General features: G+C 34.2%; 2 protein-coding genes across 2 annotated transcripts; both read right to left on the reverse strand.

Annotated features, from left to right (window-relative positions):
- Nucleotides 1–3129: 3129 nt before the first annotated feature.
- Nucleotides 3130–7770, reverse strand: LOC147066239 (juvenile hormone esterase-like). Its single transcript, XM_085955492.1, has 3 exons — nt 7525–7770; nt 5166–6493; nt 3130–3449 (listed from the first exon to the last, which is right to left on the reverse strand). The coding sequence occupies exons 1-3, from the start codon at nt 7657–7659 to the stop codon at nt 3296–3298; spliced, it is 1617 nt and encodes a 538-aa protein (XP_085811618.1). The 5' UTR covers nt 7660–7770; the 3' UTR covers nt 3130–3295.
- Nucleotides 7771–10481: 2711 nt separating this feature from the next.
- LOC147066240 (juvenile hormone esterase-like) lies at nt 10482–15381 on the reverse strand. Its single transcript, XM_085955740.1, has 3 exons — nt 15247–15381; nt 11515–12824; nt 10482–10638 (listed from the first exon to the last, which is right to left on the reverse strand). The coding sequence occupies exons 1-3, from the start codon at nt 15379–15381 to the stop codon at nt 10482–10484; spliced, it is 1602 nt and encodes a 533-aa protein (XP_085811866.1).
- Nucleotides 15382–23258: the final 7877 nt, after the last annotated feature.

Consider the following 23258-nt stretch of genomic DNA (forward strand, 5'->3'; position numbering starts at 1 on the left):
TGTGTATCGTGCAATTAGCTTATTTGATGGCACCATAAAGGTTGATTTGTTTTTTATTAACTATATAATGTTTGTGGACGTATTAAATAGGCTAAATTTATAATTGTATAAATTATCATATTTCATTAATATTTACACATGCTGTCTTTTTATTGTTATTTGTAATTAAGATATTTTTATACATTTGTATTTATTATGTATTATGGCGCATTGGCCAATAGCTGTAATGCCGTAATACTGTTTTTAAAAATAAATAAATAAAATAAATATATTGCGATTTAAAAAACAGAATTTTCTTTTATCACAACAATAGGATGTGTAGTACTTACTGATACCGAGAAGGATGGGGTGGAGAACTCACATTTATGCTGGCGGCGTTCTTCACGAGTATCACCTTGATTGAGGGTTGTGTGGACATCAGGACATAATTATAACACAGAAACTTCGATTCAAAACCTCCGCGCAGAGGATATATTTAAATACACTAAATTATACAAGCGTGGGTTGTAATAACATTAGGGTGGACATCGATTAGTTTACATTATCAATTACACTTAAAGGAGTCTTAGATTTAGCTACCACACAGTCATTATATGGGAACACGTGTTTGAACACATTAACCAAACTGGCGCGAACGTTTTATCGAGGACGCGACGCGTGGTTTTGAGGTGGTTGTAGGGATTATTATCGGGCCGCTTACACAAAAGGAATTCACTGATTTATAATAATGAAACGAGCGCGACTTTACAGTTTACATCGTAAAAACTCCGGGCCACACCGAAGTGCAACCCCGGATGTCAGCTTCCACTTTGGCGGGAGAATGAGTACTGCCCGCAATTATCTACGACGGATCTATGGGTGATGAGACAGGAGGGAGGGGCAAAGGGATGAAACAAAATTACGGTAAATTTTTGTTTGTCTCTCGGCAAGTTACCATTTCCTGGTAGATGGGCTTAGGTACTCGCCCTTTTTGCCGCTGTTGAAATGTCCCGTGGCGATGTTATTTCGTAAATCAGGGGTGGTGAACCCTAATTCGAAGGCGTTTGATTAGGTTGTGGATGTGTGATTTGAAACTGCGGACCAGGGGTTTTTTTGTCTGGTGACAAAACCACCCTGCCGTCTTTTGTTTCAAATCTCATATCGGCAACCACGTTATGTCAATGGAGCGTGTATTGATAAAACAAAGAAAATTTCACTAATAAATGGCGGGGGTTTTGAATGGTTCACGTTGGTAACACATTGATATGTTTTCATAGGGCACGTTTTGTGGTTATGGAGTGATGTCGTCGAGGTTTCTAGTTCGTCTTGCGAGATACCCTCAGCAAGTGCCAACGGTTCTGGAGGGGTAGCCGGTTTCGGTAGGGTGTCGTCACATGATCGGCTTCTTCGGACTGCTGCAGTGGTCGGGGCTGGGTTGCCTATTCAGGGGTAGGCGGAGGGTTGCGGAGATCAGGTGTCGTTCGGCGGGAGGTGCAATTTGGACGTGTGCTCGAGTCCGGCGACGCCGTCGCAAGATTGACGCGGGGGTGCGAAGACAGGGCTGAGTTCTCGTGCTAGGGGTTGTCGGGCAGAGGGGGTGACCTTGACAGGCAGGTTATACCCTGGACTTTTCCAGGACCTCCGGTGTTTATGGTCCCCGGCAGCTGCCAGTAGACGGGGTGGCTGCAGCATCGTAGGAACGTCCGTTCTGTGAGAACCCACGTTCATGGCATTCTCGGGTTTCGTTGCACTAGATTTCTTTTCACGGACTATAACATCGTTTTAATTTTTGAAGGCTCGCATTTATTTTTATAAACACTGTTTATGAGGTTGAACACCCCTGGTTTTGATTTTTATTTCGTTGGTTTACGCGCGGATTTATTCTTGTCGGATTTCTTTGTCTCTTCATTTTCACTATGTTTTATCGGTATGTAGCGTGGGCGAGTTTATATTTTTATGTTTGTTTAGGGTTTTTAATAATAGGGCGCCAGAGAATTTATTTTTATTTATAAAATTCCCAAAACTATGGGTTTGATGTCACACACTTGGGTATCTCAGGGTCGTGGTTCCCGAAGTCGCATTGACTTCGTTCGCCTCACGCATGGGCGACAGAATGATACCGAGAAGGATGGGGTGGAGAACTCACATTTATGCTGGCGGCGTTCTTCACGAGTATCACCTTATTTGAGGGTTGTGTGGACATCAGGACATAATTATAACACAGAAACTTCGATTCAAAACCTCCGCGCAGAGGATATATTTAATTACACTAAATTATACAAGCGTGGGTTGTAATAACATTAGGGTGGACATCGATTAGTTTACATTATTAATTACACTTAAAGGAGTCTTAGATTTAGCTACCACACAGTCATTATATGGGAACACGTGTTTGAACACATTAGCCAAACTGGCGCGAACGTTTTATCGAGGACGCGACGCGTGGTTTTGAGGTGGTTGTAGGGATTATTATCGGGCCGCTTACACAAAAGGAATTCACTGATTTATAATAATGAAACGAGCGCGACTTTACAGTTTACATCGTAAAAACTCCGGGCCACACCGAAGTGCAACCCCGGATGTCAGCTTCCACTTTGGCGGGAGAATGAGTACTGCCCGCAATTATCTACGACGGATCTATGGGTGATGAGACAGGAGGGAAGGGCAAAGGGATGAAACAAAATTACGGTAAATTTTTGTTTGTCTCTCGGCAAGTTACCATTTCCTGGTAGCTGGGCTTAGGTACTCGCCCTTTTTGCCGCTGTTGAAATGTCCCGTGGCGATGTTATTTCGTAAATCAGGGGTGGTGAACCCTAATTCGAAGGCGTTTGATTAGGTTGTGGATGTGTGATTTGAAACTGCGGACCAGGGGTTTTTTCGTCTGGTGACATTACATATAGGTATAACGTTTTTAAGTGGTATTTAATTGATAGTAGGTTAATCTTAACATAATATGTGTGATTTCTTTGGGATCGAACTGTTTGTTACCCGCTTAGCCATAATAAATAAACGTGAAATGATTTATGTATTTTTTTATTGTAAAAAGGCACATTCCATTGTTAATATCTATCTTTTAATATATAAAGATGAAAGAATCTTAAGAAAAAATGTCATGTTTTCACTAACTCAACCTCTTTTTTTATGTACGAGTACTTACAAAATTATTTAAAGAAAAAAACATTTAAGTATATAAAAATTAAATCTATTTATAGTATAATGTAATATATGATATATTATGATATAGGATAATAAATGATTATCATAAAAATAACGTTACAAACTATTCATAAACAATATTTTTGTGAGATTTTATAAGTTAGATCCATAACGTTTCCCAAAATTTTAGCCTTTCACAAAATGGGTGTTGCATCATTTTTAAATCTGTGTCTATTTCCATGCAGTTGATTTCAGATTCTGTAATCGGTTTCCAAATCACTTCAATGTTTTCCGACAAAACTGGAGTGGGATTCCTATAACAATGAAAAGTAAATTGAATAAAATAGGTACTAATATCCAATGGATACATGCTCACTGCCTAGTTCTAGTTCATAGGCATATATTCTTGTTGGTATCTACAATAATTGAAGTGCTGACGATTAAATGAATACAAGTGCACCGATGAGGAAATTAAATAAATTCACTTCTAAGTCAAATAATAATAATATGTCATTGTAAATTCTACATAGGTACCTACTTAACTGTTATAATTTTTTTTAAATTAGGTTACCTATATTATCAAATGATTGAGAATAATTATGTACCAGTTCAACAAAAACAACTTTCTTTATATTTGTTATTGGTTTTAGTGAAGGACGACAAGTCACACCAAAACTTCAAATTGTGTATAAACAATATTTAACAAAAGTATGATTTTATCCACTATATCCTTGGGATATAATCATATATATATTATTATGTACTATTAATACAATGTACAGTCCTACAAACTTATCTAAAGAACGGTCAAAAATGGAACTACGTACTACCATATGGACGCCATTTTGAAAAAGTCATTCGAATGTCAGCTTCTGTCCAGTTGCGAGTCTTAATTGGGTAGTTTTCGACAGTGGCTCCCCATTCTTAAGATAAGTTGTAGGTCTGTACCTACATTGTTACATTTTTTAATTACCCATTTGTCACGAATGTCTACGTGTGTGGTAATTTTAAAACTGAGCTTATTTATATTTTTAATTGTAATGTCACTTGTATCAGTCTAGTCCTCGGCATTTCAATAATTATTTAATATAACATTGATGCGATTTTCAATAAATCACGTTCGGTTGCGTAGACAAAAATACAATGAACTTCACTCGTAAATCTCGTCCAATAATAATACTTAATAATATGATGATTGTATTTTTGCTACAAGATTCACATACCGACCTAACTTGTTTTGTGGTATTGACTTCACAGTTTTAACATGGTAATGAAAATAAATTGGATTTTTATATAAGGTATTAGTACATCGTTGAAGGTGACCGCTAAAGTTGATTTGCCTGAGTTTCTTTCAGATTTAAAATAAATATACTTACGTAGTTAGGTACATTTTATACGTTTTATTATCATGAGCTATGATGCATAGTCAGGAATCCTGGGTAACAATATTATACATGAAAATTATTGTCAATTACTATATTGTCATCCTTTCATAATATATACTATATGGCTACCTAGTGTTAAGGCTGGGGGCGGTGTATACAATAATTAATAATAATGTACCTAATTAAATAAATACAAGCGCCTAGGGATACATCGACTTGCTAAAAGGACAAGATCAGACTGGAGTATCGAACGCAAGTAACAACAACGTACAAAAATAAATATTGGCTTGAATTCTCAGAATTTAATCAGCATTCAAACATTGATCTGAGTCGGTAATCGGTTTTTGGATTCGGCTGGACTAGGCAGGTAAATATAATGTGATACAATAATAATTATTGTTCTTAAATCTAGTTAAGTAAATAATAAATACATACAAATAGGTACATCAAATAAAGCAAAATCATGATAATAGTACATATTAAATTAAGCTAATCCCGGTTACAAGACTACCAGAAGTCGGTTCCGCCCTGGATGGTACTAACTGACTAAGTGCATTAAATATACTTGAATCGTCATTTCTATAAGTGAATTAAATCGATTTGAGTATATATTATCACGTGTGAATAGTTTGTTAATTTACTCACCCATACTTTGCAAAATCAGTCCACATTTTCGTCAATCTGTTGATAGTTCTAATATCGTCGGTAGATAGATTTGATATAGTATCTTCAGGTAACGTTGTATTTTTAAACAGATATCCAAGTTCATCCAAATGAGCTGCTCCAGTGTACTGACATCGACATAAATACTTCATCAAATTCAAGGAGCCATTGAACGAAAATTTGTAATAATATGCAGGAGATGAAAATTTTCCAAACATTTTCGCGCATTTGTCTATTCCTATGAGAGCTCCATAATCGGTCACCAAATCTACATAATTATCCAAAACATCATTTTCTTGAATATTTTTTGGGAAGTAGAATTCTTCAATTTTTGCAGCCGCTTCGGCAGATCTTTTTGGGCCAAATTTATTTTTATCCGATGGCATTAAGAATGATTGAAAATCTGGTTTAATCTCACGCAATGACAAGTCTTTTGAAATTTTTGAATACTTGTAATAAGCCATTACTCCTTCTTTTGTGTTAAATCCTGTTATTGTTGGAACTTTAGTAAAAAGCCCCGTGTCCATTGCATCTGATGGTAATATAGTGATAAATGGCTCATGGTTAGGATGTACTTGTTCGATAACAGGAAGAAACCGAAGTTCGCCTTTCTTATCGAAATGAGAAGTTTCATATGCTGCTTTTACTAATTTTTCAACAGGAACATTTTTCAAATTATTAAAAATTTCGACTTTGTTTGATGTATTTAGTCCTAGTCTTCCGGCTAATGCAAAGACATTAGCTTCGGGATCACTCTGAATTGCCCACGAATTCTCACATGATCCTGATTGACAAATTGCCTTATGAAATAGTCCGTTAGCCATATCTGATAAAATTAAAAGCTGCACTGCAGCTCCTCCAGCACTTTCTCCAAATATAGTTATATTATCGGCATCACCACCAAACATTTCAATATTTTTCTTGACCCACTTCAATGCCATAATTTGATCTTTTAATCCAAGATTTCCTGGTGCCTGTTCAGTATGAAGGCATAAGAATCCGAGAGGTCCTAACCTGTAGTTGAACGTTACAATAACAACATTATGTTCTATGAGATAATCTGGACCATAATAATCGGAGTTGCCAGATCCCATCATAAATCCTCCTCCATGAATCCAAAACATGACAGGAAGTTTTGAATCAGATTCATCTTCTTTCTGGGGTGCATAAACATTGAGGTACAGACTATCCTCGCTTCCAATATATACAGGTTCAGATCCTTTTGAAAAAATCCAATCTACTTGAGCACTTACATTCGTTTCTTTTGAAGCGTCACGTATACCGGCCCATCCATCGGCTGGCTTTGGGTCCTGTAGAAATATAATATAATCAAATATAATATAATCATTATGTCGATTTAATACGAGATTATAGATTATAACGAATTATACTGAATACACCAATAATACTGAGTAGGTATAGCCCCCACAATGAACGAGCGTCTTAAGCGTTGACCTATAAAGTAACGGGTTCCTGGTTCGAATCCTGTGTCTGGCAATTACACATATCGTTTTTCAATTTGTGTTTGAGTCAGAGTATGGATCCAATAGGTTGAGCAAGTGACTAACATCCATTTCTCGTAGAAACAAAAATCTGCTAATAAAAACCTTGTTATAGCCCTGCAGTTTTGAGCCTATTCTTATCAAGCGTTAATAAACAGCATAATGAATGTCTAGAAATTTAATGTATTTTTTAATCACATCATTGTTCTTATTAAACCAAACGTCTGGAATGCAATGTATCTTTATTGCTCATTGTTTCAAACCTTTTTTATAACGATTATTGTTTTATATCCACTTTTATTATCAAACTAAACGTCTGAGAATATCATATTGTGTAAGATTTATAACATTATAACGTTTGTTTCATATAGAATCAAAATACCTTTTCAAATTATTAGTATTAACTCAACCTTAAAGAATGAAGCATCGACTGCATTCAATCACTGCATCAAATCAGACTGTTAACAAAGTCATTGTCTAAAACATAATCTATTATAAATTATATTACATTCTAATAAAGCCAGTTTAAATATAAAAGCTGTTTATATGAAGTTGATCCCGCCATTCCATAACAACCAATCTTTTAGATACTTGCTATGAGTATTAAATTGACAGTTTATTTTTTTAATTAATTCACAATTCAAGACTTACCTACGCAAATAAAATAAGGAAAATTACTGAAACTTATATTTATATAATAACAGGTGGGTACATATCTAATAATACTATTATTTGTAAGAAATACATTATTATAGACAATAGAGGTACCTACATAAGCAGTTTTTTTTTTTAATTAATCCATTCAATAATTACGTGCAAAAATATTGTTAGGATCTTACCTGAAATCTTAGGTCTCCAATAGGTGGTCGTGCATAAGGGATACCTTGATAAGAACTATAAAATAATCCAGTTTCAGTGGTCACTAATTTTCCTTTCAAAGTTCCTTGAAATATTTGCAAAAATGTGTCTGTCATTTTGATTAATAATTAATTATCTAAAATTCTAAAATGTCACGCAATGCTTCATTAGAACGACTGTTCTAAAAATACGTGGCAAGCACCAATAAATACGTGTTTATCAAAATTTTTATCATGTCTGTAATAATTATGTAAATTTGCATATGTCAGTTATCATTCTAATGCGGTTCGCTTACAGAGAGTGAATGCAACACAACTCAAAAAACACAATGAGTATTCAATATTATCGTTGACCTCAAAATAGCAACAATATTCCATAATAAGCGTGGCTGTCAAAACATATTCATAGACACGTAGACTAAAAAACTAATCAGTAGGTACATTGATATTAATTATATTATATTTCCGACCACACATAATTCCAAGCTAGATACTCCGCGTGGGAGTTATAACTAAGGGTGCTCATCTAAGAGTTACTGTGACCTGTCGCATCTACTAGTGGTTATCGAGTATGTGTGGCTTAACCGTTCAACCATTATGATTGTTTACGTCATTAGTATCATTCATTTTGTTTTGTCTTTTAGACATGCCGCGTCAGAACATTAAAAAGAGTTTCTCACGGCAGTGAGTGCCGCGGGTTTTTAAATGATACAGGCCTTGCGTGTGTAGAATGCCGAGACTAGTAGGCCAACTCATTGAGACATTTGTTCGACCACCAAATCACCCGGACTACAATCCTCAGTCATGAGGTCCTGATTAAGAATAAGTAATGGTCTAGTCACATAATTATGTTGTATATTTTTCGTACCCCCCCCCCCCACCCTGCTTATGTCTTCTGAAATCTAAAGTACTTACATGAAGAAAAATGACAAGTTGTTTTGCGTTGAATTCATATGCGCGAGCTGTCTAATAGACATATAATGCAATCTAAGAATGGTTGACTACACGTAGGTACATTAATATTATTATGTTGTTTCTTGTTTAATGATGCACTGATAAAATTATTTACCAATTAATACATTGTTAGTTTAGCCCAATAAATAGACGATTTCAGTAGTAATTAAATCATTCAAGGATATCTTATACATACATAAAATACTTCAAAATATTCCACTAGTAATCATAATTGATAATTATGTGTAAATATATATTTGAAAATAAAGTAGAAGTGAAATGCACGTAGTTCTGACGAATCGTTTCAAGAAATTCAGTAGGTGCCCACCTAATGTATTATTCGATTTAATAAATTTTCATAAATAACACTTTTCTACCCTAACTCGAAAGACGAAAAAACGAAAAACGACCCTGTCTAGAACTGAACCTTTAAATTTGCTGTCGAACGCTCTGCCTCTGAACCACATCCCCAAAGCACGGATTGGCGAAAATATTTCTTGCTATAACTTGTCACATGAAAACGTGAAAAAGTAGCACTCGGTGCATGGTCTCGAACCATCAACTTTTCGATTATCAACTGAACACATTCCTCATTGCGCCACTAAATGATTCAAGTCAATTCAAAAAAGGAAATCTAATGAAATATTATGTTTTGTTGCTTTTCCAATCGGGAAAAATACTTCTAACCCAAAAAAAAATTCTATACTTGGGTATCTACATAAATAACTTAATACATACATTACCACAAGTTGTTGTTTTTTTACATTTACATAATAGTATATTCGTGAGGTCATTTGGTTAAAAATATCATATTGTTAACATCCAACGTCCCCAACCTCAATCATCATCCCCCACCATTTCCAGCCCTTTGTCTTTTGGATCGACAATTGGATGCACCAAGAGTCCGGAGGTTCTTTCCGTTTCGCTCAGTCACTGTAATTGTGACGCCGGCCGGTTATTAAAAAGTAATTTCATTATTAATAAATTGATATTTATAAAATTAGCCCTTTGGGCATATAACAATGTAACTTATTTTATTAAATATCATTCTTGAGAACTGCTATCGTATATTAATATTTTCTACGCACATTGATTAAACCGGTATACTCAGATTGTCTGCACATTTATTTACATATTTTACGAACATTTCATCGAATAAAATCAACAATAATTTAAATTCTACATATTCTTGTTAATTTTGTTGATGATTACCTATTTCGGTTGTTACGTCATATTATCAAGTTCTAATAACTAGAGCGTTGAAGTGGGGCTCGGAGCAGGAGCACGAGCACGGAGCAGTGGGGCAATCGGATTTTACTCGGAGCACCAAAAATTTGTAGTGCTCCACTGTTCCGGATGTTTTTTTTATTATTATTAAATTTTCGTCCTAAAATTCAATGATACTCGTATTTTATATTTGACACTTTGCAACACTGGAATTATTTGAAAAAATACTCCAACACTAACAAGGCTACCAAGTGATAAGTAACCTCCGTTTTTTTGACAGAAGAGGCGGATAGTGAAAGATGATTCGCTGGCGGCAATTTTCTTTAATATAATTAATAATGAAAATGACGAATAATAAGCCTTATTTAAAAGTGCTTATTTTTTTTTTTAACATTTGTATACATTTCTTACCCGGAGCGGAGAAGATCCTAAAACGGAGATGGAACAAGTGTTGGAGCGGTGTGCTCCAACCTTTGCTAATAACTCTATTAAAATCAAAATTTGTATACGTAATATAAAATTGTTAATATTCTGTTATAAAATAGAATTCTACCATCTATACCTGTAAAAAAGTACCTATGTCAATCAACAAGTAAAAAGGCCCAATACATTTTATTAAAGTTTTATTTCGTTTGTATTATTTCTATTAGCTGTCATTCAGAGATACATCTACGTATAAGGCGGTATAAATCAGTAGAAAAGCGCGTCCAGTATTCCTGTTTTTTTCGTAAAATTATTTGACCTCAAATCCTTTGTTATCAATGTTTAATTAAGTCTTCCCAAAACTTTCGTTTTTCACCAAATGGATCTCGTACCATTTGGAGCTGTGTATTTATTTCCATGCAGCTTCTTTCAGTTTCAGTAATCGGTTTCCAAATAGTTGAAATATTTTCAGTTATTTTTGGCGTAGGGTTTCTAAAAAAATAAATGTATTGAAATATATCACCATGTTCGATCAAAAACGGAGCATATGGGCCTCAATAAATTAAAGGTTGTATTAACAGATATGTTTAGCGAGGAACACTTATTAAACATTCGCCCAACCCATTGGGTAGGTATTTGACTGATATATTTAATATTATATTAAGAATATGATTGGACAGGTTAAACTTTGCAAAAAAAATATTTAAGCTCAATATCTCTTCATGATTATGCACATCTTTAAGTTTTAGCGAGGGAAGAATTATTTTCTTTTAATAAACTTCATAAGGCATAATAATTATTCTCAATCTATATTAAAAATGTGTCAAGCGCGAAATGTATAAAACCTCAATTACATTGAGCTCCTTTACGAGCTGTGTGTTGGCGAATTTATAATCTGCCTGTAAGGCGCCCAGTATAATCATCGAACAAGCTAACATGTTTGATGATTATACTGGGCGACTATTGTACCGGCGGCCAATTACCGGAGGCCAATCGCCGGAGGCCAGTTCGCGGTGCCAAATCGTCCCATTCCCGCGAAGACTCGGATGGGCCGACCACGCTGTGTAAGATAACGGATCTAGAGCTCTTCATACAGTTTATGAACTAACCCTTGTAGGCACTCGGACTCTTGGCCGCCCTGGATGATAATGTCAATAGGGACGCAGAGTTGCTGAGTGTGACCGACTGAAGAGAGAGAGAACTCGGAATAAGTTGTGCAGTTGGCCATGGACCAGCATAGTATGTTTCCACAGCTTAATTAACTAACTATATAAACTTTATGTTTGTAAATTAATCAACAAATTTATCAGACATAATCATGTTTAATTTAAATTTCACTATTAGGCTTATAAAAATATGTCAACTTACCCAAATTTTGCAAAGTTTGTCCACATCTCAGATATCGTCTTTATCATTTTAACATCTTCATAAGATGGCTGGACGTCTTCGGGAAACGTCGTGTTTTTAAACATGTACCCTAGTTCGTCCGTGTGGCCCGCCTCTGAATATTCGTGATCGCATAAATATTTCATTATATTCAACGAACCGCTGTATGAAAAATTGTAGTAGTATGTAGGTGAATACTTGCTCAGAATTTTGGCGGAGTGGTCTATTCCTAGCATGAACCCAAAATCGCCTCCTAACTCAACATAATTTTCAAACCAGTCCAATTTCGGGGGTTTACCAGCTTGCGGAAAATAAAATTCTTTTATCTTTTGTCCAGCTTCGGTGGATTTTTTAGGCCCCATTAATTTGATGTCAGTCGGTGTAAGGAACAATGTAAAATCTGGTATGATTGTTCCTACAGACAGATGCTTTGAATGTTGAAATTCTTTATAATACCATATTATGCCTTCTTTTGAAGTAGATCCAAATATCGTTGGAACTTTATTAAACTTTCCATTATTCAACAATTCATTTGGACATTGACTTATAAACGTATCACAGTCGGTTCCTAGTTTTTCTATAACAGGAGCAAAGTGCAGTTCTCCTTCGAGTGTTAAATACGATGAAGTCAGTAATTTATCTGCAGAAAACGTTTTCAAAAACTGTATAACTTCATCTTTTTTTGTTGATTTCAATCCTAATCGTTCTGCCAGTAAAAATGCGTTGTCCTTAGGATTATCTTGCAATGCCCAATTATTGATGCACGATCCGGATTGGCATATTGCTTTATGAAACAACCCTTTCGCCATAGTTGATAAGATCAAATACTGCACAGAAGCACTACCTGCACTTTCCCCAAATATTGTAATATTCTCCGGATCACCACCAAATTGTTTAATGTTATTATTCACCCACTTCAAAGCCATAACCTGGTCTTTCAGTCCAGCATTTCCAGGAGCATTGTCAGTATGCATGCACATAAATCCAAGAGGTCCCAATCTGTAGTTAAACGTAACAATAACAACGTTCTTCTCAATTAAGTAATCTGGCCCGTAGTAATCAGTATTACCAGAACCCATCTGAAACCCTCCTCCGTGGATCCAAAACATGACAGGAAATTTTCGTTCGACATCATTAGTCTTGGGTACGTAGACATTAAGGTAAAGGCTATCTTCACAACCAATATATTCATCCAGAGTAGACTTGAGGAAAAGCCAGTCGATTTGTGCACTTATATTCTTTTCCTTCGTTGCATCTCTGACGCCGGGCCATCCTTCTGGTATTTCTGGATCCTTCGAAAATTATAAATGTAATAAGATTGTTATTATAATAATACTTTATTGAGCTTTTAAATATCTATATTTTTTAATTGTTATGCTAAGAAGCCAACTTTTGATTTTAGATTCATGTTTTTAACGAATGAGCTATCAACTATTCGAACTTTAAAATGTGTAATCAACGGAAAATAGTTAATGGTCATCATAATTTGGCATTTCCAGCGATTAATACACGACACAATTATAACGATAACAATCATTAAAATATAGTCATATCATTTTGTTATGCAAATAAATAATCAATGTTTGAGACTTTCACGGTTGTTCGTTATCGTAATACATTTTTAGTTTGTCACCGCGCATCTGCCTTATCAAAAATACTATCGATGCCGTTTCTAGGATACTGGGAAAATACGAGGTCGAAGCGGTATTCTCAACATCGATGAAGGTCCGGAATATTTCAAGACCAGTAAAGGACTCCACAGCCTTTGGATTCGATGTATTATGTGTAGGTACTAGATAAGCTGTTGCGGATTCCCGACGAAGTTCATTAACCAAACTTCACGAATGGTAAAAAAATCATTTGAGTAAATACAAGAGGGCATATCTACCAACACACAACACGATGTCAGCGGATATTGGGCCGGGACGATGGATATTTTTCACTATTACTAAATGAGGCTATTGAAATTCATAGGAACCCTGACAATATTGATAGGCACCGTGGGCTGCGTTTAAAAACATCATGGCTTCCAGTAGTTTCAGCAAAATACAATATTCGATTTGGTATTTATAGTTGTCACAACGGCTGACACAGTACACTATATGAGCAAGTTTTCTCTTAACCAAACAGATTCCTTTTCACTACTTCAAGCACCGTACACTTCAATACAATATCTATTGATAACAGCCTCTGCAACGAGCCCGATACGTAAAGGAAATAAGGAGGAAGAACACACGGTGACAAACCAAAAAAATATTACGATAGTTTATTATTTATTTAGGAAGGTACTGTAATATCGACTGTAGAAAGGAAAAAGGACCTAACCCACACAAAATAAATTTTACAGGAAGCACAAAAATGTATTTGTTATGGTTTTCGGTCAAAGTTAAAATACAAAATATACTTAACCTTGAAGTGCATGATAATTAAAAATATTGTTTTTATATTTATAATCTTGATATTATTTATATAGTGTTAATTAAAGAAAACCCAACAAACATGATGGTTAAATCGTTTTTACTGCTTCACTTTAATAATTCGGCGTTTTTAGCTTACATCCTTTAGACACAACGCGTATTTAGTCATGTACAAAGTTATTATCCAATAAAACCTATTTTGAAAAAACTGTGGGCCACGTCCTTATTCCTTTCTAAGGACGATATGTAATGTTTAAAAATCCATCAAAACACTGTAAAAATAAAATCATAAGATAAACCGATTTTATTATCAATGATAGAGTGCAACCAAACGCCTGGAAGAGATTATTACAACGTTTTTCTTAGCTCGTATGCTCGTGGTTCTTTGTCCGGTACAAATCTTGCAATCGATTTTTAACTAACTTCCCGACTAGCTAGACGTTTGAAAGTTTTAGAATATATCAGAACACGATGCCAATGCATTTTTTTGATACTTTGAGCCATCTTTAAGTAGAATTTAATTCATTTTCAGTTAATTCTGTTTTGTATGAAAAGTTATTTCGGAAGAAATCCGTAATCCAATCCACTATTATTTGTTGCTAGGAGTTTGGGGTCCTAGCAACAATATTATTAATATATACGTGTGTTACTATGGAAATCAATATGAATGTCAAAATGACATTTCAGTATTATTTATCAAGTACAATTTTTTTTGATCGTGATCGTGATATATGATTCAACAGAAATTTTAAAAACGTTGTAAGATAAAAAGTTTTTTTTATCTTGTAATCACTTCCAATTATAACCCCTAATAATTAATTATGTAATTATAGTGAGGATATCAAATATCTTTATTTCTGTTAGTAAGTATATTTTAATGCAGAATGCGTTTACTGACAGGACCTAACCTAACCTACCACAAAAAAACAGTAACGCGAAAGTGTCACATGAACATATCACAATAAAGTATCATATTATTACATTCTATTTACTTTTCATAACGAATATAAAAATGGGCGGATGCAGGGATTTGATACCGGCTTCAAAAACAGCATTTTTTTACCGAATTCGGGCGCTTTGCCACTGAACTATCGCAATAATTGAGTAAAACGAAAAAAATAACTATTTATTTATAGTATTAGCCTGGCTGCAAAAGAAAGCAACGCAGCTTAACGTTTTTACAAAAAAAAACATTAAAAACGTTTGCCAAGACGATTTTCTTTGTTCGTATTATAGAACAATTGTACCTACGATATTAGATATATGTATTTATTATTATATAAATTGTTGTATGTACCTTAAATCTCAGGTCTCCAATTGGTGGTTTGGCGTACGGTATTCCCTGATACGAGTTGTACACAAATCCATTGTCTGTTGTGACCGTTTTCCCTTTCAGAGTCCCCTGCGATACTTTGACGTAGTTCTCAAACATTTTTGAAAATGACTATAATAAATTTAAAACCAAATTAATGTGGACAGTTTCTGGCATGCAATACGATATAACGTACGTATACAAAATTATAAAAAAATATATACTTTCATGTAGATTGATGATGTATCTTTGAAGATGAATGGACGATATGTGTGTAATAATCTTATCTTTAAGACAAAATAAAGAGAATTAATCCATAATGTTTATTGATAACCTTTTTTATATGTTATTTACTTTCAGTAAATTAATAATAATTAATTATATGACGAATAATTTTCTAGTTAAATAGTTTACAATGTATCATGCAAATTCCAATAAAACCATTAGTTCAAGAGCTATTATGACACTTTAGCGTTTGGCGATAATCTGCTAATAACATTCCTTGTCAATATTTTATTAGTGTATGAATTATTCATCATATCTCTCATATGGTCTATTTATTTATTACTTACTACATTTATTACATAGTTATAAAACGTATTTCTCCAACTTATAAAATACACACATATATATATATATATATATCACAATACTATTGTGATAAAAAATAATAATATAAATCCAAGACACTGGGCAACAGTCCAAAACCTGAGCTCTGTATGCCTTCCCTGGGGACTGTCTACCATCAACTAAGCTGATAAAAATGCGCTGGCATGGATTGAAGCATTATCAGTTCTTCTGCGGTACTGTTGTCTTGACAATGTTATTTTGTTTGAATACCCCGATACTGTCGCCAGCACCCTACCGCCATACAAGCAAACGAATTAATAATATTAAATTAATTTACTCATTTAACTGAAAATAGTGGCGAGAATTTGAGAAAACCTTCATCTACCAGTAGATCGAAATATGCAGTTGATGGTGATGATGAAAATGATTGTTCGCGAAAATAACTTATAAACCCTTATTGAAAACCAACATGTCAATAGATTTCTCTCAATGCTGACAACTTCAACTTAATAGCATCTAAGTTACAGCTGTTTTGTTAAACTTGTAATGTAAAATATAAATTAAACAATAATGATTCCATTAATTGAAAAAAGGACTTTAAACTGCAGTTGATTGCAATGATTATAATATGCAGTTTTATAGGACTTCGGAGAGATAAAGAAATATCTTGACTCATTAAACTAATTTAGATTAAAGATAGTGTAACCACCTGTTATCAATCACTCAATTTGCACAACGAAGGTGAATTTTATTCTGAAATTGAAAAACAATCAGCGTATCGACGAACACGACGACTAATAAATATATACTGATAATGTTATCCAAGAGTTTTCATTCGCAGACTACATTTTTCATACGCCAAATGCCACAAGATTAATTATATCCATTATATAGTAATTAGCTGATGGCATTTTAACACACACGTGCTAAAATAAATATCGTTGACAATCTCAGATTGCACATGAATCGTCAAATACAAAAACCGAAAATCTAATCTGATACAGAAAGAGTATTCATAAAATTATTTTTAAATTAAATTCAATTAATATACATAACATAATTTTGGACAAAGAATATGTTATAATAATATAATAGGTTGCTTTATTATATTTAAGAAGGCTTATTTTGTATGAAACTTCGGCAGAATTGTGTGACATTGAAGAACAAGGAACTAATAATAGATCGAAACAGGCTGGTGAAAATCAACATTTCAATAAATTCCTCTCAATGCCGACAAGGATTTATAACAGTTTCAAAACTAGACCTACAAAAGAGAAAAAATATCATTAATTTAATCCTCAATGAATTTCATAGAAGTTATTATTTCTTCATTTCTCAGTTTTCCTTTTGGTTATCTTCTTCACATTCACATTTATTTAACCATGTCCGATCCAGGATCCTAATACGATCATATGGGCCTCCACAGAGTGGAGGTTATTATTATCAGATTTTTGTTTTTTTTTTTACGAGAAATGGATGTCAACCACTTGTTCAACCTATTAGGTCCAAGCTCTGACTCATAGATTTGACTCATTATTCCAAATTTAATTCTTTGCGCTTATACGACTTTCCTTTGTTTCTAGATTTTGACTTAAAAAAAAACTATTTAAATTTCGCAACCAATGCCAACTATATTCAGACCTGGACACGAAGCTGTAAAATTAGATCGTAGTGTCAGTTGTTGCTTATTCTTCGAATACAATATGGTAAACTGTTTATAGAAAATAGTATTGTATTGTAAAATGATTAGATATTCAATTGAAAAACTTTATTTACTGCGAACAGATTACCGCATTACATTTGAAGATAATCAATAACTAGCACTACCATCGTAACTCGATATTCAGTACCCCGGCTTGACTATAATTGGTCTAGTTTCACAATATAATCTATAGAAATTTTCGCTGACTGGAAAGATCTCAAGGATGGTTATAATCTAAACTCATTAAACTATACTCAGCAATAAAATAATGTGAAATACAACAATTTGTAATAAATAATAACTATCCATAATTTTATGGTGAATTGAATAAATTTTACATATACTTATTTAAACACATAAAGAAATGTAGTTAAGTTATTTTTCACTCCAGCAGCATCCTTATTTATTATATTGCATCATAATATTATATACTAGCATAGCCAGCTGGCGGTCGCCAGTCTGTCTCGCTAGGTCTTGCAGACGGCTTAGCGATGTTGGATATTAACACATTTGCTGCTGAGTAGATAATGAGTTTTTAATTAGCACATTTAAAATGCACGTTAATTACATCGATCGGCCGCCTGGTCATTACGCGCATGTGCGTCTTCAGCGTCCAAAGTATTAATATAATCGTGAAGTGTGCATAGACGGCGCCATAGTTTTCCCTTCGGGATGAAATTTACATTCACCTCAGACAGTTTTACATTTCATTCGTGACACTCAGTATGCGGGTACACAAAGCGCTTAACGTCAGCGGACAGCAGCGCCAGTCCAAAAAACAAAAAAAAATCTTTCTTAACTTTCTTCTTTAAGCACTACGGTGCATGGTTGCAGCCTCAGTCCCGTGCAGCTCCGTCTCGGGACGGAATGACCACTCAAAATTACTTCTTTCAGACACGTTTAAAGCGTCATAGAGAGGGGCCGTACATATCCACGGCTGTGCATATATGACGGGTGGTGGTGGGCACTATATAAATATAAAGTATGACATTTCGCTGATTTGTCAGTTTTACGATTTGCAAGTCGTCACTGCCAATATAAATTTGAAGTCATATGCTTAGTCTATTCTGGAGTCTGGCCTTCACAATATCGTCTGACGCCACCTCAGGCTGATAGGCTTAGCAGAACAGCTGGCAACCGCCGATCTCTACCACTGACATTTTAATAGAATATAATATTATGTTTATATATTGCACTTTTTCATTCATACTTATTTGTTTTCGTTGAACCATGAATACATATTACACATGTTGTTGGTTAGTTTTGTATAATTCATTAAACCCTGTCTCAACCAAACAATAGTAGTAAACAATACTATTCTATCTATATCCAAAATGATGTATGATTTAATGGCATAATTTTGACAGATGCTTATTATGGCTTGGTTTTCCCAGGGTTTAATTGAATTGTAAAAACTAACCAACACAATCTGTAAATTATAGTCTTAGTTCAATGTAAACAAATACGTATAACTAACAAAGTTTAGTCTGTACTATCTATGGTGGATCCACCCTATTTCCACCCATCGCCACTGCAGGATAATCTTATTTTTCATACATTGAGATTATTGCGTTATAGTACGTTTTATTTATTCAATGGGGAAGATGCCATTAGATTGAAAAAAAGGAAAAACTATTTCTCATAAAAGTCTTACCACTCGTACTCACCCGTAATAACCACTCTGAAGGCGTGTGTCCATATGATTTGCTTAGCAGCAAAAATGGTATTTTATTTCAAAATTCGTAAGTACTATATAGGTACTACTTAATGAATAAATTCCAACATGTTAAATTTATTATTTAACAAATTATCTGGGTGGGGAAATAAAAAAATGGACTTACTTATTGTACCTAATTGTGTCGCAAAAAGGTCATAATTGACTATATAAATTTTGACTATAAATATACTATATTTCACTTAGAAGTGATCAAAGATAAAATAGCAAACAATATGCATAATGACGTCTTTATGAAAGGAAACATTATTGCAATTTAATTTTTATTGAGTATAAACAGTTACTAATTATATAAAATAAGAAGAAAGGTTACTGTAATTTTATATATAACTAGCTGAAGTACCCGGCTTCGCACAGGGCCGCTTCGTGGTTATATATATCTTAGATATTTAAAAAATAATAAGAGGAAATTATTTTTTTAATATTAAAATATCTGTATAATACAATATGGCAATATGAAAATAATTCTAATAGGAGTAATGGTCAAACAAAAGAACACTAAATTAAAATCGAATCCAAAATATGAAAACGTTATTAATGTTATTAATATGTAGTAAAAAAAAAATCAAAATTGGATGGAACAAACAAACATCAAACTTTGTATTTTATATAATACTAATTCAGAAACCTTTGCAGGTGTGCGCACAACAACTGACAAAAGTTTCATCGCAACCGGATGAATGGTATAGGAACGTATACGAATAAAAGAAGAAGATGATTTTCTAATTCAGAAATCTTCGCGGGCATGCGCACGACAACTAACCAAAGTTTCATTGCAATCGGATTAATGGTATAGGAACGCATACGAATAGAAGAAAAAGAAGATGGTTGTACTAATTCAGAAACCTTAGTGGGCGTGAGCACAACAACTGGTCAAAATTTCATCGCAATCGGATGAATGGTATAGGAACGCATACGGGACAGACAGACATACAAACAGACAGACAGACATTCATTTTTATATATAAGATATATCCTATACTCTTCGCGCAAGTGCAAGCAATAAGTTGACAAAGTTTTATCGCAATCAGATGAACGGTATAGCAGCGCATAAAATACGAACAAACAAACAAACAAACAAATATTGATTTTTATATATTAGATTATTATTATAAAATATATACATAAACATCGTTAATGTTTAATTACCTCTATTAAACTTCACATGAATTTCATTTACCTACCAAAATATAAAAATAATACAATTATTACTGAATCACGATAACTACCTATCTATTTTATATATAAGTATCTGATACTTACTATAATATTGAGAAGAACGTAATATGTATAATATAACTAGCTGACCCGGCAAACGTTGTTATGCCATATAAATTATTTCTAGTGAATATTTTGGTTGTTAAATAAAAAATAACGAATATATCGTAAGTGTGTGGGGATGGGATCTATGACAGAAAGAGAAATAGAGCGCTGTAGACGATGACCGCTGATAAAAACAAAAAAACATCAACCATTCATTTTCTCAATTCAAAATGAGTAATGATGTTCATAATGAATGAATTACCTGTGACAGGATCTCGTTGTTTACTGTTTATGCAATATCCGTCTTGTCCCTTCCAGAAAATTAGCGAATATTGGAGAGCGTCGTATGAAGAGTGTGTGTCAGCGATGAACTCCAGATTATTGTTTCTTCTTCGAATCACGATTTCTCGCGTCAATGTGCGGTTGCCAACCATGATTCCAGCAATGTCGTCAACAACAATCGCATTGAATCGACGTACGTGCTCTCCAGCTGGTGTTTTATCAGGATTGATGACAATAGCGTGATTGTCACTTTGCAATTCGTGCATGTGTGCTTTGAAGAATTTCAATAATTCATTGTGCTCATTCAACAGGGCGTCCAGTTCGCCGACGATGCGCCTGGCATTAGGCGAATTGAGGCTATTGTAGCCGCAACGTGCATCCACATGATTGATGTCCTCACCGCCACGCCCATGAAGTAGATTTGTAAAAATATATGTGGATCGTTTGGCATTGGCAGCAATGAGCCTACTTTGTGGTATACTTGGCCTTTGATTTTGAACGTAGAATGGAATTGTTGACCATTTGCCGCAGTATTGTGAACTATTTCTGTTGCTCCGGACGAAGTCATTTGGAAGCATGAATTAAATGTGCGAATGGACTTCACTAACAGGTTTGAATCTGGAACCGTGCCGATGAGCAAGCCGTTCAATGGTTCTGGTGGTATCTCAATTTCTGGTAGTTGCACTTTTCCTGATGCGCAACACATCCCGGCTGAGTCATGTTTGAATTTGAGCGCATGACAATGGGGACATTCTTTGTCCATAGCACCAATCAGCACTTTCGGATGAGCGGAATATTCAATATCTGGCTCGTACTCGAATGCGAGACGAAGGAACGAAGCGGATGTAAATGTTCGATGTACTTGTTGGCGTTGTCGGTCATTTGCTCTGCGTGTGTTAACTACGAACCGGCGCGCTTGGCTCCGTTCCAATTGTCGTTGTTGATTTCGTTCAGCTCGTGCCTCTTGTGATTGAGATGAACGCAATTGCGACATGCTTATACGCACGTTTTTGTTATCTTGTTGGATTTGTTCGTCTGTTCTTTCTGCTCTACTATTTTGCATGTTTGTTGCTTTATTCGTTCGACGGTCCAAATGGCCCCCCTTGCGTCTTGCTGGCATTGTGCACTGTAATACACGCACATAAAAATAGATAAATTAAAATAAATCGTACAAAATTTTGCACGCACTGCGTTGTGATATGCCGAATGAAATGTCAAAACGATGCGACGCTTCTCTTGAATTCTTCTCGGACGTAGCGCCATCTGTCATTCAACAACATAAATAATTTCGTTCTGTTTGAAATAAATTTCTTCATACAAAAATAATAAAATCGCGATTAAAAAATGTGAGGGTGGGGGCAGGAGGGTGAAAATTTGAGGTTATAGGTATTTTTTTTGCCAAATAATAAAAAAAATACAAAAAAAAAATTGTCAAAAAAATAAAAGAAAAATTTTCTAGATAGAGATACCCTAATCACACAGCGGTATGAAATATACTTGTTGACCTATTCTCATACCTAACAAATAATTATACTTACATAAAAAAATTCTTAAAAATCGGTCGAGCCATTTCGGAGGAGTTCGACCACAAACATCGTGACACGAGATTTTTATATATATAGAGATGTAGTTTCTTATATTACTCGTTAGCCTGAAATTATTTAATTTATTGATTGCAGTACTAAAATTATATTCATCTTACAATAAATGTCTTGATTGAAATTGATTATTTAATATGCTAATAGAAATGTCACATTTTTCGATTATTTTTGCAAATTCTAAATTTGAATTCTGACAGGTCAAAACAGGTGGTTCGCAAAAGAAAACAATTGAAAATCAATCATCTATTTCAATTTGACAGATAAGTGGCAGTGAAGTGGTTTTAGATTATATTTTCGTAGTAATTAGTGAGGAAATATGCATTTATTTCTTGTTAAAACTCATAGTACGCCAAGCAACATTATAATCAATTTGCGGTAGATGGACAGCAAGACGCGAAAATGTATGGTGACGGATATAAAACGCGATTTAAACATGATATTATCTGTAATTGTGTCAAGTTTTATCAGATTCTGCTAGATTTAAATTGTAATAAATTCGGGACTCTAAAAAATGAATTGAAATAGTTTAAAAATCAACAAAATGGTATTTAAATAAAAACAATTGGTGCGTTTTCCAAAATCTTTTAGTATAATAATATATAGGAGATTATATCCGTTCATTGATTTATTATAATAATAGTTATAAGGCACGTTATTCGCTCATTTTTTTTACATATGTAAGTTAGGGATTGCAATACCGGTATTTCAAAACCGGTATTCCAGTATTTATCAATACCGAAATACCGGTTTTAAAAGTCCAAAATACCGGAATTTTCGGTATTATGAAAGCACAATCGTTTACGTTTTTGAAAATGAACTATATGTGCTGCTATAATGCAAATAT

This window comes from Rhyacophila brunnea, unplaced genomic scaffold, assembly GCF_057557595.1.
Source record: "Rhyacophila brunnea isolate RB1 unplaced genomic scaffold, BYU_Rbru_1.0 scaffold_5, whole genome shotgun sequence".
Taxonomy (NCBI): Eukaryota; Metazoa; Arthropoda; class Insecta; order Trichoptera; family Rhyacophilidae; genus Rhyacophila; species Rhyacophila brunnea.